This window comes from Diabrotica virgifera, chromosome 6 (genome assembly GCF_917563875.1).
Source record: "Diabrotica virgifera virgifera chromosome 6, PGI_DIABVI_V3a".
Taxonomy (NCBI): Eukaryota; Metazoa; Arthropoda; class Insecta; order Coleoptera; family Chrysomelidae; genus Diabrotica; species Diabrotica virgifera.
Genome location: NC_065448.1, coordinates 189,829,571 through 189,847,244, shown reverse-complemented (window position 1 = coordinate 189,847,244; position 17,674 = coordinate 189,829,571). Strand labels below are relative to the sequence as shown.

At 34.0% G+C, this 17,674-nt stretch overlaps 3 protein-coding genes across 6 annotated transcripts in view; 2 read left to right on the top strand and 1 right to left on the bottom strand.

Moving 5' to 3' along the window:
- Window positions 1-17,674, top strand: part of LOC114328055 (neuropeptide F receptor) — a 1,158,133-nt gene that overhangs the window by 494,396 nt on the left and 646,063 nt on the right. The gene's annotated exons all lie outside the window — the stretch shown is intronic.
- Window positions 10,175-16,436, top strand: LOC126886595 (transcription factor Adf-1-like). The gene is made up of 2 exons (XM_050653555.1): window positions 10,175-10,505; window positions 14,098-16,436. The coding sequence occupies exons 1-2, from the start codon at window positions 10,373-10,375 to the stop codon at window positions 15,069-15,071; spliced, it is 1,107 nt and encodes a 368-aa protein (XP_050509512.1). The 5' UTR covers window positions 10,175-10,372; the 3' UTR covers window positions 15,072-16,436.
- On the bottom strand, window positions 10,534-16,812 carry LOC126886596 (uncharacterized). Its single transcript, XM_050653556.1, has 2 exons — window positions 16,509-16,812; window positions 10,534-12,857 (listed from the first exon to the last, which is right to left on the bottom strand). The coding sequence occupies exons 1-2, from the start codon at window positions 16,616-16,618 to the stop codon at window positions 12,221-12,223; spliced, it is 747 nt and encodes a 248-aa protein (XP_050509513.1). The 5' UTR covers window positions 16,619-16,812; the 3' UTR covers window positions 10,534-12,220.

Genomic DNA, 17,674 nt, shown 5'->3' with positions numbered 1-17,674 from the left:
GGTTATTATTGCCACCGTAAATTTATAATTAACAATTTAGTTGTTGCTAAACTATTTGTTCGATTGTTGCCGGCTTCTTGAAATTTAATCTACTGCAAGAAAGCTTTTATTTCACCAAGTTATTTATTGATTTGATAAATTTACTTCTCTAAAATTGTAGTTGAAAATTAACTGTTTTGTTGGGAAACCTAGGATTTTTCGAAGACAATTTTCGTCGAAGGAAATCGGAAAAATATCCCTGTGCAGAACAAAAATTACAGTGAATTTTATTTCGGGTGTTTTTGGTTTTAAGTTGAAATCTTCGGCGTTATAAAGCAATAATTGAAAAACTATTTCGGAGTACTAATTTGCTAATAAAAAAATAGAACACTTTCTGCAGACTCTACTCTTCATGCAATCATGACATCAAAATAATACATGCAATCTTAAGATTTGTTTCCAGAAACAAAATAAATCCTAAACAACTTTTCCTTGTTTTTCCTAATTTGCCCAGAGCAATTGTACCTAGTTATCTAAGGGAGTTGGGAATTACTGAAGCTCGAAAATTTACATAAAGAAGTTTGATTGAATTGGCTGTTAACTTTAAAACGGTATGACTTACTAATGGAAGCAAGGAATGCTTCTAGCTTAACTTTCAGAAATTTTTGAACTAATTAGTTATTGAAGAGGTTATGCCAAGTTCTTCAAGTTATGCAGAAACTACATATTATAATGAAAGTTTTGTAAGTATTGTTTTTATAATTCGATTACTTTATTTGAAATTGTGTAATACGAAACTTTGTTGAAAAGTCTGTTCTTTTTAGACACATTTGTAAAAGTTTTTCATTTGAAAATGAAAAAATATCCATGTGCAGAATAAAATAACAGTGAATTTTGTTTCGGGTGCTTTTGGTTTAAAGTTAAAATCCTCGGAGTTATAGAGCAATATTTGAAAAAAATATTTCGGAGTGCTAATTTACTAATAAACAAAATAGAACACTTTCTGCGGTCTTTACATATCAATATTACTAATACACGCAATCTTAAGATGCGTTTCCAGAAACAAAATAACTGCTAAACAACATTTCCTTGTTTTTTCCTAATTTGCTCAGAGCAATTGTATTTATCTAACGGAGTTGGGAATCACTGAAGCTCGAAAAGTTACATAAAGAAGTTTGATTGAATTGGCTGTTAACTTTAAAAGGGTATGACATACTAATGGAAGCAAGGAATTCTCCTAGCGTAACTTCCAGAAATTATTGAACTAATTAGTTATTGAAGAGGTTATGCCAAGTTCTGCAAGTTATGCAGAAACTACATATTATGCTGAAAGTTTTGTAATTATTGTTTTTATAATTCGATTACTTTATTTAAAATTTTGTAATACGAAACTTTGTTGAAAAGTCTGTTCTTTTTAGACAAATTTTTAAAAGTTTTTCATTTGAAAACGAGCTATAAAAATGCAGCTATTTTATGTCATTCCATTAGAAAATTCTTGAATAAAAAACTCTTTATACCTCAACTTCATGAAGTTCTTTTTAGAGCCCTTTTTCAGTTGTGACTTATTTTTGTGCTTTTGTAGGTTCAGAATTATTACGTGTAATAATTCGCAGCCAAGTATCCGTCTAATATAAAATTAGTGACATATTGTTAAAAGTTGCATAAAAACGAGATTTTTGTCCAAAGCTTTCCAATGTTAGTCTAGGCTCCTACAAGGTGACTGTGGCCTTTTCAATTCCGATGGGCAAACTCAACGGTTTCTTATGGATTTTTGGGTGCTAATTTATTACAATCAAACGGTCAAAATCAAAATTGAAGACCAGTTAACTAATAAAATTGCAATAGAACGAGGAGTACGACAGGGCTGTGTTTTATCTCCACTAGTATTCAATATTTACTCTGAATGGGTATTTCAGGAAGATTTAGACGGTTGTGCAAAAGAGTATTAATAAACGATGAATGGTTGAATAACATTAGATATGCAGATGACACCGTAGTTTTTGCCGATAATCTGAATGATTTACAATATTAGAAAATCATATAACCGAAGTCAGCAACAGATACGGACTCCATCTTAAAATAAAAAAGACCAAATTTATGAAAATTAGTAAAACGGCCAAATGCTAATTGCTAATATAGGTAATAGCTAAGTGCTAATTTATTACAATCAAACGGCCAAAATCAAAATAGAAAACCAGTTAACTGACAAAATTGCAATAGAGCGAGGAGTACGACAGGGCTGTATTTTATCTCCACTATTATTCAATATTTAGTATGAATGGGTATTTAAGGAAGCTTTAAAAAGTTGTGCGAAAGGAGTATTAATAAACGATGAATTGTTGAATAACATTAGATAAGCAGATGACACCATAGTCTTTGCCGATAATCTGAATTATTTACAATATTAGCAAATCGTATAACCGAACTCAGCAACAGATACGGACTAGCTCTTAACATAAAGAAAACTTATTTATGACAATTAGTAAAAAATTAATACTAAACGCTCAACTTACAATCAACCAACAGAATATAAAAAGGGTTGAGCAATAAACATATATCTGGGCATGGATTTAAATAGCCAATGGGACCACTCAACAGAAATTAACCAGCGAATAATAAGAGCAAAAGCAGCGTACGTTAGAATGAGACCCATTTTAAACAGTCGAGAGAGTTTGTTGAAATGCTACATATTCAGAGTTCTGCTCTACGATATGGAAGCGTGGACACTAACCGTTGTATCTATGAATCGACTCGAAGCTTTCGAAATAGGCGCATCTTACTTATATCCTGGGTTGACCGAATTACTAATGTGGTAGTCCTACGTAGAATGGGGAAAGAGTGTGCAATTCTCATAACCATCAAAACAAAAAAATTAGAATATCTAGGACATGTAATGAGAAATCAAGAACGTTACGGCCTTCTTTAACTGATTCTCCAAGGGAAGGTAAATGGTAAAATTGGACCGGGAAGAAGACGCCTTTCCTGGCTTCAAAATTTACGAAAGTATTATAACACGACTATCACTGAACTGTTCGGCGATGCGCTAAACAAAGTCAAGATAGCCATGAATATCGCCAACATCCGGAACGGATTGGCACTTTAAGAAAAATAAGTGTTCTGATTATGAATTTCGAGGGTGGATATCGATCCGATTGGTCAAGAAATTGCTTTAAACAATTTAATTGGTTATAAATTGTTTATATCAGAGGTTCTCAATCTTCTTAAGTCATGTATCACCAAATACATTTTGTTATTTTTGGTACCACCTAACTGAAATACGTATCTAGCTAGGTGATCTAATTGATAGTCGGAGAGATAGAAGCGGATTTTGTGCGTGATAAGTAATATGGAAAAACTATACGGGGATATGTTGAATTAGTTGTGTACATGACTTTCACCAACGGCCGGAAACCAGAGTTGGGGCCGAGGGTAGTTATAAGGGGTCAAAGTCGCGGATTTTATTATTCTTTTTATGACGCTCATGATCGAGATAGTGCACCAAAATTTGGGAATAAGTAGGTCATGACTTAACTAAGTAAAATCTCTAGGGACGGAACGCTGCGTGGCCGACAAAGGGGTGGGGGTAGGGGTGAATATAAAAAATATAAAGGGTTTTTTGCGCTGTTCGTGATTGAGATAGTGGACCAAAATTTCGGAATAAGTAGATCGTGACATTACTAAGTAAAATCCCCAGAGCCGGAAACCAGAGTTGGAGATGAGGGTAGTTATAAGGGGTCAAATTCGCCGTTTTTATTATTTTTTTTGTGACGCTCATGATCGAGAGAGTGCACCAAAATTTGGGAATAAGTAGGTCATGATGTAAGTAGGTAAAATCTCCAGGGGTGGCACGCTGCGTGGCTGACAAAGGGGTGGGGCAGGGGTGAATACAAAAAATATAAGGGGTTTTTTGCGACGTTCGTGATTGAGAGATTGCACCACCAAAATTTGGGAATAAGTAGACCATGACATAACTAGGTAAAATCCTCAGAGCCGGAAACCAGAGTTGGGCATGAGGGTAGTTATAAGGGGTCAAAATCGCCGTTTTTAATATTTTTTTGTGACGCTCATGATCGAGATAGTGCACCAAAATTTGGGAATAAGTAGGTCATGAGGTAACTAAGTATAATCTCCAGGGGTGGAACGCTGCGTGGCCGATAAAGGGGTGGGGGTAGGTGTGAATATAAAAAATATAAGGGGTTTTTTGCGACGTGCTAGATTGCGATAGTGCACCAAAATTTGGGAATAAGTGGACCATGACTTAGCTAAGTAAAATCCCCAGAGCCGGAAACCAGAGTTGGGGATGAGGGTAGTTTTAAGGGATCAAATTCGCAGTGTGTATTATTTTTTGTGACCCGGTACAACATTTCCCCCACGCAGCATTCCGCTCCTGTAGATTTTACTTAGTAATGTCATGATCTACTTATTTCCAAATTTTGGTGCACTATCTCGATCACGAACGGCAAAAAAACCCCCATATATTTTTATACTCACCCCTGCCTACCACCCCTTTGTACCCCAAGCAGCGTTACGCCCCTGAAGATTTTAATTAGTTACGTCATAACCTACTTACTCCCAAATTTTGGTGCACTCCCTCCATCATGAGCGCCACAAAAAAAAATAATAAAAACCGCGACTTCTACCCCTTATAACTACCCTCGTCCGCCACTCTGATTTCCGCCTCCGGGGATATTACTTAGTTATGTCATGGTCTACTTATTCCCAAATTTTGGTGCAATATCTCAATCACGAACGTCGCAAAAAACCCCTTACATTTTTTTATATTCACCCCTGCCCCACCCCTTTGTCGACCACGTAGCGTTCCACTCCTGGAGATTTTACTTAGTTACGTCATGACCTACTTATTCCCAAATTTTGGCGCGCTACCTCGATCATGAGCGTGACAAAAAAAAATAATAAAAACGGAAATTTGACCCCTTATAACTACCTTCCTTCCCCACTCTGGTTTCCGGCTCTGGGGATTTCAATTATATATGTTATGGTCTACTTATACCCAAATTTTGGTGCACTCAATTACGAACGTCGCAAAAAACTCCTTATATTTTTTATATTCACCCCTACCCCCACCCCTTTGTCGGCCACGCAGCGTTGAGCCCCTAGAGATTTTACTTAGGTACGTCATGGCCTACTTATTCCCAAATTTTGGTGCACTATCTCGATGATGAGCGTCATAAAAAAATAATAAAATCCGCGACTTTGACCCCTTATAACTACCCTCGGCCCCAACTCTGGTTTCCGGCCGTTGGTGAAAGTCATGTACACAACTAATTCAACATATCCCCGTATAGTTTTTCCATATTACTTATCACGCACAAAATCCGCTCCCAGCTCTTAGACTATGACTATAATAATGGTGCTGATTTTGGCTGTTTTTGGGATTTGTGTACCACCTCAACTATTGATATGTACCACCAGTGGTACATGTACCACATATTGAGAACCGCTGGTTTATATAATTCTAACGTATTAAAAAAAGCGATAAGAAATTTTTGTCAAATAAAATAAAATTTGTTCCTTAATAAAAAACAAAGAAAATGGCGTTTACCAAACAAATAGAAAGTATTATATTTATTTTTTTGCAAAATGATCTTATTGATACTTTGAATGATTTGCCATGGTATTTAAAAAGAAAATATGGCTTATGGAGGACATACTAGTTTCCCTAGTCAAACTAGTTTCCTACTCGGCGTAAAAAATCATATTGTTGACTTTTGGCAGAGAAAGTGATTTTAAATATTCATTCTGCGTATATTACTCTTGAATACTACTTTTGTAGATCTATACAGGGTGTCCAGAAACTCTCCCGATAAACGAAGACCAGAGATCCCTTAGATAATTTTAAGACAATTTAACCCAATTCACATAGTCCGAAAATGCTTCAGGGAACTAAAGCTCTTTGAAAGTGGCGTTTTGGAATTAGTTTTTATTAAATATCCCCAGAACGCTTCCATTTAGAAAAACGAAAACTGGTACGCTTATTTATCTTCCAAAGATAAATCGATTTCATTAATTTCGAATTTTTAGTACCAGTCATAGGCGCCGGTTTTGGGTAAAGCAACGGTTATTTTATCGCATAACTTTTTTCCCTTTAACTTTTAAGCATCTTTGATACTAGATTATTAAATTGTGAAGTATTCTAGTACAAAAACGTTCTCTTGTTTTAAGTCAGTAGTATGAACCGTTTTCTAGACAAATCGATTTGAAAATGTTTCGTCTTTTGAATGTGAAAAAAATTTGAAACATTTTTTTATAAAAAAAAACGGTGTATTTTATCCACTAAAAGCAAGAGTACCTTTTGGTACTAGAATACCTCATAATTTAATAATTATAATGTGTCAAAAATGCTTAAAAATTAAAGACCACAAAGTTATACGATAAAATATCCGTCGACCTACCCAAAACGGGCACATATGACCGGTACTAGAATTTCGCAATTGAGGGAATTAATTTATCTCTGGAAAATAAATAAACGTACCAGTTTCCGTTTTTCTAAAGAGTTTTTTTTTTGAAAATTTGTTTTCAAATTCAAAAGATGAAAAATTTTCTAATCGATTTTTCTAGAAAACGGTGCATCCTACCGACTTAAAGGAAGAATAGCTTTTTGTACTACAATACCTCACAATTTACTAATTTAGTGTCAAAAATGCTTAGAACTTAAAGACAAAAAAGTTATTTGATGAAATAACCGTTACCCTACCAAAACAAGCGCCTATGACCGGTACTAGATATTTCTTATTGATGGAATCGATTTCCCTTCGGAAGATAAATAAGCGTACCAGTTTTCATTTTTCTAAATAGAAGCGTACTGAAAGAGCTCTAGCTCCCTTAGGTAGCATTTTCGGACTAAAAGAATTGGGTTAAATTGTCTCAAAATTATCTGGATAATCTCAGATCTTCGTTTGTCCAGAGAGTTTCTGGACAACCCTGTATTGTGAATTCATTGGTTTATGTCAATGATATTATCCTCAAATGACAAAATCTGGTGTTGCTTATTTTATATTTGAACAGAATATTATATTTTTGTAACCTCCGAAAGTACTTTATCAAAAGAATCAGGAATCACGTTAAGGTCGTAGGAAGAGTCGATATAGAAACCTTACGTTACAAGTTTTTTATTGTTTGCTCTTGGAAAGGTACTGTTGGCAATCAAATTAAGTATTTTTCGATATTTGTTAAAAAATTTGATGAAAAAATAGAAAAGAATGCCATTAGTAGATCAACTAAGTGATCCTAAGCCGATAAAATGGTAGAACTTGATCAGTAGGAAAGTAATATCCACACCCAAAACGATCACGAACAACTTTACAACTTTTGAATTATATATTGTTTGCTTTGAATTTTCCTTCATCAAACTGAAGTATAGCAAATAAATTAAAATGTCTGGACCTAAAACCAGATTATTTACTCTTGCTTTATAATATATTTTAAGACCGTATAATAAATTTGGTTATTGTGTTCAAAAGCTCATCAATCTTTCGAAGGGATCACTTATATGAGAAGTTGACTGAAATTCGGCTTTGGAGTGTCTTTTAACCGTTTTCAACTGATTATACCAATTACCCCTTTTCACATAAATTCATTTTGGAGTATGTAAGCTCAACAAAATAAATTCTATTACGAAGTTTGTTTAAAGGCTTTAAAGGTCAAGTATTTGATGATGTGTCTGTCTAAAATTGAGCTCGGTTTTCAAAATACGTGAAAATAGATGTTTGAAAACGCCAGAATAATTGGGTTTTGAGACCCTAAGCTTATATTTATACGTCAAGATGCAAAAATGAGTCAAAATATAAATTCTGATAAAAAGTGTTCTGAAAATTTAATATAAGTATAAAAAGTAATATGAAAAAATGGCGCTAAAGCACTTTGGATAAAAATGAAAACGACAGTGTAATAAAAACATGATATTAATGCTATATAGTAGGGGAGGAAAAAATGCTAAATGTGCAGTCACTCGATCGCTTTGGGGACCTATTGGTATGGGAAGAGTAGGTCCTAAAACTAAAAAAAAGTTAAGTAAAGTTTTCCATTTAAGTGGGGACTTCCATGTTTAATTTAATTTCCATTTCCAACAATCGTTTTTCCGATTATAGCGCCATCTATCCATAATTTAAAAAAAATGTCTCGAATAAAAGTTGCTTATTTTTACGTAAAGAATCCAAATCTGCAATAAAAAAAATGGGAGCTTCTTATAAAATTTAAAAGTAACCCCCCACCCACCTCCGTGGGGGTCCTGTTTGGTGCCATTCGATAAATTTTTCAAAATTATTGAACACGTGTATTTTGCAGTTTTTCGACCTGATGTTCATTTCACGAAAAATCGCGTGGTTCATATTTAAAATTTTAAATTTAATTGCAGCCTTCACCATGGGGGATCGTGTTTGGTATCATTCGACAGATTTGTGAAAAATATTGAACACGTATTTTTTAGTTTTTCGATCTGACGTTCATTTCGCGAAATATTCGCTTTTTTTGTGAATTTTTGTGACTATGTAGCTCATTTCCTTACGCCCCTCTCAAATCGTCAGATTTTTTAAATATACACTCTTTTACATGTACTTAACTCATCTTATCTTAATCTAACGATTTCGAGTATTTCTAAGGATAGATTTTTTTTCGGACCCCCCTTAACTAACACCCCTGTATTAAAAGACATTATGGTAGAGGTATATATTACAGGGTACAAGGTTTCTCCCCATTTGATAATCTGACGCGCTCGCGTAACTGCAACAATCCCCGCTTGGGCTCTCCTACCAATAGAAATAATCTGAAACAGTAAGATTTAGTAATAAAAAACACATTTACTAAAAAACCAACATTTGCAAAGTTGTTAATATATAGGTGAAAATTGTATATATAGTATGTTACAGGTAAATCGAGAGATGCTGTTGGATAAATAAAGAGATATGTTATTAGTTCTAATTATTATTAAAGTTGTTACAAATTGATCTCGTTTTATCCCGTCTCAGGGATTTAGTTGTGGGTTTAGCAGAATTTGGTCCTGGACTATTTCAAGCATTAAAACAAACTATTCGTTACAAACATTTATTTAACATAAATCAAAAACAAAATATAAGAAAAATGTATTGACTATTGAACTATTAAATATATAAAGCATTGTTAAGACATAAAAGATCCTAACTTATCATATACTTACACCGTTAATACCTTAAAATATAAATATTAAATACACCCTGCTAAGTAAAATTTACTGACACATTAAAAAAACATGAAAATCAATCTGTAAACAACTATAATTAGACCAGTTGTTACGTAAAGTAGAGAAGCAACAGTGATAAATAAAAGAGAGGAAAAGAGCTTACTAAAATGTAAAAGAAAGATAATTAGAGGAACCAATAAATATAACATGAGAAGGTGAGAAAATACTTGAAACGAAGAAGGAAATCGAATACTAACTAAATGGGGCAGTAGTCAGATATATTAAATAATTCCTCATACACTGGATCATACACATACTAGGTGGAATGCATAAAACGTAGTATCTGCTAATGCTTCAAGTATGTACTACATTTTTGAAGATTTTACTACACTTACAAAGCATTATTACACTTACAAATGCTCTTTAAGTGTAGTAAAATCTTCAAAAATGGAGTACATAATTGAAGCATTAGCAGGTACTACGTTTTATGCATTCCACCCGTTCCACATCAAAGCATGCTCGAAAGATTATCAATAGGACTTCTTATTGCCTAGAAGAATGGCTAGATGACGTAAAATATTACATAAGAGCAATTATGTTGTACATAAGAGCAATTATGTATGTGTTTATGAGCATAAACTTAAGAACGAGAATGTTAAGGTGTTATGTTTTCTCCGTTCTGCTGTACAGCATGGAACCTTGGACACTGAAAAAGATAAACATCAAAAACATTGAGGCATTCGAGATGTGGTGTATTCGAGAACAGCAGAATGTGGAAAATACCATGGACAGAAAAAGTAACAAATCAAGATGTTTTGATGAAAATGGGGAAGGAATGCGAAGTCATAAAAACCATACAAACGAAAAAACTGGAGTATCTAGGCCACATAATGAGAGAAGAAAAGTACTCTCTGCTAAAGCAAGAAACCCATTATGAACAGCCAGCACGGCACAGCACGGCACAGCCCGGCACGGCACAGGACAGCCCAAATTCATTTGTATAGTTTTAAATGCAACGTAACCCATTATGAGCAGCCAGCGCGGCCCGGCACAGGCCAGCACGCAAACGGAACGGCCGAAATTCTCCGAGTAGAATAAAATCCGTTGGCCGTCGAACGGCCAGTCGGCGCCAGTGTGTCATAATTGTTGGTAGTAAGCAGATAAAATATTATATTGTTGATTTCTTGATTGAAAGCGCGTTGTTTCTTTTGGAATAATATGGACGAACTTTTAATTGAGAGTGTCAGAGAATACCCATTTTTGTATGATGCATCGGAACCAGGTTATCACGATAGCAAGAAAAAGGACAATGCATGGGTACAAATATCCGAAAATTTTGATCAATGGACAGGTACGTACATTATCTTTTAACCAATGAATTCGTTTTTTTAACATGATGCATATTCATTAAAATTGTGTAGTTTATGTCTTTTAAAAACTTTTATTTTACGATAGTTTTTAAAATATATCATAGATGACATGATGCGTTTCTAAAATAAAATTAAAACAATACATAACATTTTTCTCCTACATAGAGATGGGCTAAATTATGGAATAAATTCATTTTCTCTAAAATGGACGGCTTTGGAGAAAAATCCCGAAACACGTCGATTTTTATTTTTAAATTACAATTTTTTTGGCATATATTTCATACTAGCGACGTTATTCATCTGAGCGTGATGACGTAATCTATGATTATTTTAAATGGGAATATGGGTCGTGTGGCATCTCATTTGTGGCCAAAAAATACTTTTTTAATTAAATTAATTGACGAAAAAGTAAGAATGTATGCAATTTATTTAACTCAAAATACTTTCTAATGATGTCAGAAAATAGAAAAAAATGTTTATTTGGCAAAAAACATTGCTTTTCGCTTAAATTAAATGTTCAAACTGTCAAGAGGTAGGTGGGAGGCTGTTTGTGATTTAATTTAAGTGAAATGAAATGTTTATTTGTGAAATAAACATTTTTTTCTATTTACTGACAGCAGTACAATGTATTTTGAGTTAAATAAATTACATACATTCTTCTTTTTGCGTCAATTAATGTAATTTAAAAATTATTGTTTTGGCCACCCTGTAGAAATAATGATATTATTGTTTATATTACTGAATAGAGGATTGAACACCCTTTCAAATGAGATGCCACACAACCCCTATTCCCATTTAAAAAAATCATCGATTACATCATTAAGCTCAGATGAATGACGTCTCTAGTATGAAATACAGTGGAACCTCGATTATCCGTCAGGGCACCGGACCAAGAGTATGACGGATAATCGAAAAGACGGTTAACAGAACATTAAAAAAAAATAAAAATCATACTGTTATGGTGACACACAGATATTAACTAATAATTTGTGTGATGTACATTTTTATTTTCGGCTTGCGATTCTAAAAATAGAACTCTAAAAGTATGGTATCATTTATCATTACCTATTTAAATTGAAATTTAATCCAGAGCCCTGAATAAGAATAAAAATTATTTACATAAAAAAATGCGGTGATGGCATAACTGCACGTGTACATTTCAATGAATTTCGTTTGGCTTATCGCAATGCTCAAACAAAATGAATTGATGACTCAATTTTTACTTGTGTATACAATATAACTTAATGGACCCTGACGGTTAACAGAGGTGACGGATAATCGAGGTTCCACTGTATATGCCAAAAAATTGTAATTTAAAAGTAAAAATCGACCTGTTTTGGTATTTTCTTCCAAAATTTTAGAGAAAATGAATTTATTCGATAATTTAGCCCCTCTCTGTATATATTTTATTAATAAAAATACATTATCGTCTTCCATCATATACACGTTCAAGCTGCCAAGGTACACTTCCATTTGGGGACACAAAATATTCAGTGAAGGCTTCCCTGATTCTTTTTGCTGAAAAGGGGGTTCGACCGCCAATATGAGAAAGGTCACGAAGAAAACAAAAGTCTTCTTTCTCTAATTCTTCTGGTTGCCAGGAACATTTATCGTTTCTCAAAAAATTGTGCAGCACTACTGTTGCTAATATGATTTTATCAATATTTCTAGGAAGTATGTTGTATTTTGTAGAATATCATTTAAACTTTTTGGTAAGTAACCCAAATGCATTTTCGACTACTCTTCGTGCACGAGAGTGTCTATAGTCGTACACTTTATAAGCTTCATTATTGGCAATTTCGTTTGAAGGGTAAGGTCTCATAATATTATCTTTTAAAGGAAACGCCGCATCCGCTACAATGACGAATGGTAATACTGTATTAGTATTCGGCAAAGGCTTACTAGGAGGAAAATTTAGTTCATTAGCATATAATTTTTTTCCAAGAGACGACGAATTGAATATCCCACCATCACTGTTCCTACCATAGGCCCCTACATCAACTGTGACAAATCGATATGTTGCATCCACTAATGCCAATAGAACTATACTATGCTGATGTTTATAATTAAAATAGAGTGATCCACTTCTTGGAGGTTTCTCTATGACCACATGCTTACCATCTAATGCTCCGCAACAATTTGGAAAATTCCACATCTCATGAAAATCGCGTTCAATCTTTTCCCAGTGCTCTTTGCTTGGGTTAGGTAAAACAACAGGTTGTAAGTTTTCCCAAATACACTCTAAAGTTTCATAAACAATGGTACGAACTGTTGTATATCCAAGTCTGTAGCTAAATGATAATGTGGTGAATGAGTTAACGTGACCAATAAATCTAAAATAAAAAAGGAACTAATAAGTGCTGTTGCAATACCCTTTTTACATAGTACATTTTCTGACGGTTTTTGCTGTATATTTTAAAGAACCGCTTGGATTGTTATGAAATTTGGCATACGTATAGCAAGCATGTCAAAGAAAAAAAGCGATATTGTGCCGATGTGTGGTTTTGCTCTGGGGGTGAGTTTCACCCCTTCTCAGTGGTAAAAAAGATACGTTCAAAATAAGTCCGGAATTAAATAAACTGACTAATTGTAAGCAACTTTTTTCTATATCGCTTTTCACTCAAAGTCAATACTTTTCGAGGGGTTTGCGAGTTAATATGTTCATATTTCAACAAAACAAAAACACGCTTTTAGACGGTTTTTGGCAAATAATTCAAAAAGTAAGAATTTTATCGAAGAAACATTCGTAGCAAAAATATAGCTTGTAAAAAGGTAAAAAAATGGAGTATGCATGAAGTCTCTAGACCTAGTGGAAGCAGAGTTATAACTGAAAAATAAGAAAATGTGAAAAAAAAATTTTTAAGAAACGCTTTTGTTTAGTTACGAGTGACTAAAATTACTGTGACTATAACATATTATAAAAAAATCAACCAAAAAGCAAAAAATAAAAAAAATTGAAAAAATCTAACACATTCGTTAAAGAAAAGCGTGGCGCGTTTTTATCGAATAAACGGTTTTCGCCCCACGCTTTTCTTTAACGAATGTGTAATATTTTTTCAATTTTTTAAATTTTTTGCTTTAAAAAAAATTATTGACTATTCGTGTATTGTTCCCGCGAATGCATATGTCTGCAAATTTTCATTCATTTGCTTTGGAGAAAAGGCAGTCAAATTAACGTCTAAAGATTTGACGCAAACTATTGAACTAAATAAACCCGTTTCATAAAAATAGGTTCGTACTCGCCAAATTCCAAATAGATTATTTCAACAGTTGCTTAAAATTAGTCATTTTATCCAGTTCCGGACTTATTTTGGACGTATATTTTTTCATCCCCGAGAAGAGGCGACACTCACCCACAGAGCAAAAGCACACATCGGTCCAATATTACTTTTTTCTTTGACTTGTTTGTTAGCTATGTGTATGCCAGATTTTATGTCAATCCAAGTAGTTCTTTAAAATTTGGAGGTTTGCAATATTTTACCGTTAGCGAACATACGAACATGCACAAACCTTGTATAATATCACTATAATAGTTTATAAGAGCGTTGGGTATAAGCAATCTTTTTTTTGCAGCTGATGACTGTAGGAAGAAATGGATAGCCCTTCGAGATAGCTTCAGAAAAGCATACCGAAAACGGAGGACTACAAGTGGACAAGCGGCTAAACAAATCCGGCCGTGGAAATTCGAAAAAGTCATGTCATTTATAATTCCGTATATTGCAGAAAGACATCAAATATCTAATTTGGCACGTGACTCAGAAAGTAGTAATACCTCCTATATTGATGCTGATACTGAAGTTGAAGTTGACAATCTAGAAAAAGATAGCGAATGCGAACCTATAGAAGACGATGGAACGGTTGAAAACTCTCAGCAAGTGACTGATGATGATATGATTTCAAAACTTAACACTTCACATAAAGTAAGTACCGTTGCAAGTAAGAAAAAACATTCTGCAGTAAAGAATGTTGCTGTGCCATTACAGTCTCCTCCTCCAGTGGCACAAGTTCTTCAAGAGTATCTTCAGGCAAGAAAAAATAAAACAGAAACCATTGCCACTGAAAGAAGTGATGCGTTAAGTTCATTTTTTAAAGCAATGGAACAAACGGTGAGAACATTTTCCTTACCACTACAAATAGAAATTAAAGGAATAATTTCAAACCTTGTGACTGATTATGAGTTAAGAAACTACAACTTTCAAAATGTTACATCAACATCTTCGTGTTCGCCCAATAGACTTGCCGCAAGTGCCTCAAATATTTCATGTCCTGCACCTACTCCACATTACCGTTATCAACAACCATACCCAGTCTGTAGCAACGAATATCCACCATCAAGTTCTCTCAACACACAACAGCCCTCCAATACACCTAGTGGATCCGGATCAGAACCTACTCCACATTACCGTTATCAACAACCATATCCAGTCTGTAGCAACGAATATCCACCACCAAGCTCTCTCAACACACAACAGCCCTCCAATGCACCTAGTGAATCCGGATCAGAACAGCTTCATGGCATTGATAAGCCTTGGAACAATATAGTATAAACATTTTGTTTACAGTCGGAAAAATGAAAGAATACCCATGAACGAACATATAAAACACGCTGTATTTTCCTGCCGCCGTGTCACAAGGAAAATTGTCCAGTGCAAGTATATGTAACAATAATTATTACATGTACTTGCGCTAGCCAATTTTTTGTGTGACAAGGTGACAGGAAAATACAGCGTGTTATATACAGAGAGAGTCTGTAATTTGGAATAAATTCAATATCTCAAATTAATACTAATGGTTTTTTTGAAAAATGCTAAGACCTGTCGATTAGTATTTAAAATTGTCCTTTTTGACATACAATAATAATGTATACAGTGTGTCCCAACTTGGAGATATGACGTCATCGTTGATTTTCTTAAATGGCAACACTGTCATTTTGATAGCTATTTTGATAGGGAGTGTAAAGTTATACACAACTGCAAAATATCAAATTTTTATTGTCTACCATTTACAAGATAATAAAAAATAACAAAGTTATATCTGTAATTTGGAATAAATTCAATAATTAAAATACTAATTGTTTTTTTGAAAAATGCTCATACCCGTCGATTAGTATTTCAAATTGTCATTTTTGACATCCAATAATAATGTATACAGGGTGTCCTAATTTAGAGATATGACGTCATCGTTGATTTTCTTCAATGGCAACACTGTCATTTTGATAGCGTGTGTAAAGTTATACACAACTGCAGAATTTCAAATTTTTATTCCCTGCTATTTACAAGATAATAAAAAATAACAAAGTTATGGAAAACAAGTAATCAAATAACAATTGAAATTAATTATTTCAATTAAGCAACTACTCATAATGTTGCCCTCAATTATTGTCAAATTGTCAATGGGCAACATCATGAGCATTTGCTTAATTGAAATAATTAAATTAAAATGTATACATTATTATTTTATGTCAAAAATGAAAATTTGAAATATTAATCGACGGGGCTGAGCATTTTTCAAAAAAACAATTAGTATTTTAATTATTGAATTTATTCCAAATTACAGACATAACTTTGTTATTTTCTATTATCTTGTAAATGGTAGAGAATAAAAATTTGATATTTTGCAGTTGTGTTTAACTATACACACCCTATCAAAATAACTATCAAAATGACAGTGTTGCCATTTAAGAAAATCAACGATGACGTCATATCTCTAAATTGGACACCCTCTACACATTATTATTGTATGAAAAAAGGACAATTTCAAATACTAATCGACGGGTCTGAGCATTTTTCAAAAAAACAGTTAGTATTTGAGATATTGAATTTATTCCAAATTACAGACTCTCTCTGTATGTTCGTTCATGGGTATTCTTTCATTTTTCCTACTGGAAACGTCTTGGGCATAAATAAATACTGTTTTTAGGTTATATTTCGTACACAAAATAAAAAATAATAAAAAATATTTTTGTGTTTGCTCACTATACTTACTTCAGCGTCAATGCAAGGCGCTCCTCCCAGCTGACAGGTTCTCTAAATGGAGTATATTTCTTCGAAAACGGTAGCATCCTAAGCAACTCATAAAATTTGGTTTGAGACATCCGAAAATATTTAAAAAATTTTGCATCATCTTTTAATAAATCCGGGAAAAGATGATGAAACTCGCCATATTCTCTTCTTTTTTTAAATATTTCATGAACCCAAAACCGATGTTTCCGGCGTAATTTTGCACTTTCCTCTTTTTCAATCTCGGCACAAATTGCACTAACTACTATAACCTCCTCTTCCGATGAGCTCTCCATGGCAAATGATCATTTTTCCGGTGCCGTGCCGCGCTGGCCGTTACAAATGGGTTTTTGGACGGGCCGGCCTGTGCTGTGCCGTGCCGTGCCGTGCCGGGCTGTGCCGTGCTGGCTGTTCATAATGGGTTTCTTGCTTAAGACTCATAATCCAAGGAAAAATCTCGGGAAAGAGAAATGTGCGACGTAGGAGGATTTCCTGGTTGATAAATTTAAGGGAGTGGTATGGGTGCAGTTCAATACAGTTGTTCAGAGCTGCAGCCAACAAAGTTAAGATTGCTGTGATGGTAGCCAACCTATGATAGGAGACGGTACTGCAAGAAGAAGAAGTTATGTTGTGTTTTGAGAGACCCTGTCAAGATTAAAATATTTTTAAAAAACTCTAACAGCGAAATAAAACACTTCTACGTAATAGGTATATTAAACATTTTAAAAATCGAACGTTTCTACGTTTTCTACGAACGTTTTTAGAAAACGAACGTTTTCGGACCTATCAGTCCATCATCAGTGAACATAAAATAGAATAAGTAATCCCACTATTAAAAGTTGAAAAGATGGTTGAAATTTTGAATGTTGAAAAAATTGTGGTTATGATTACTTACTCGAATACTGGCCAACTGGCCCCAGAACCAAACAATGGTTATAATTAAAATTCAGTCTGCATAATAGTTTGTTGAAATTAAGAAGGCTTAACGCCGATGTTAGTAGATACATCTTATTACGTGGTGAAACCCTAAACGAAACCATATGCAACCATCTTAAGCCACGAATGTCTGCCAAGTGTCAAAAGTTCATTAGAAAATGATTAAAATGACAGTGACGGTACAGGACTAAGGTAGTCGATTTTTATAAGTTATA

Bases quoted from the DNA above. Each gene is read 5' to 3' on its own strand.
- LOC126886595 (XM_050653555.1), top strand. From the start codon at position 10,373: ATGGACGAACTTTTAATTGAGAGTGTCAGAGAATACCCATTTTTGTAT. The intron at 10,506-14,097 runs GTACGTACATTA...TTTTTTTTGCAG, and splicing joins AAATTTTGATCAATGGACAG to CTGATGACTGTAGGAAGAAA.
- LOC126886596 (XM_050653556.1), bottom strand. From the start codon at position 16,618: ATGTCTCAAACCAAATTTTATGAGTTGCTTAGGATGCTACCGTTTTCG. The intron at 12,858-16,508 runs GTAAGTATAGTG...TTTTTATTTTAG, and splicing joins CGCCTTGCATTGACGCTGAA to ATTTATTGGTCACGTTAACT.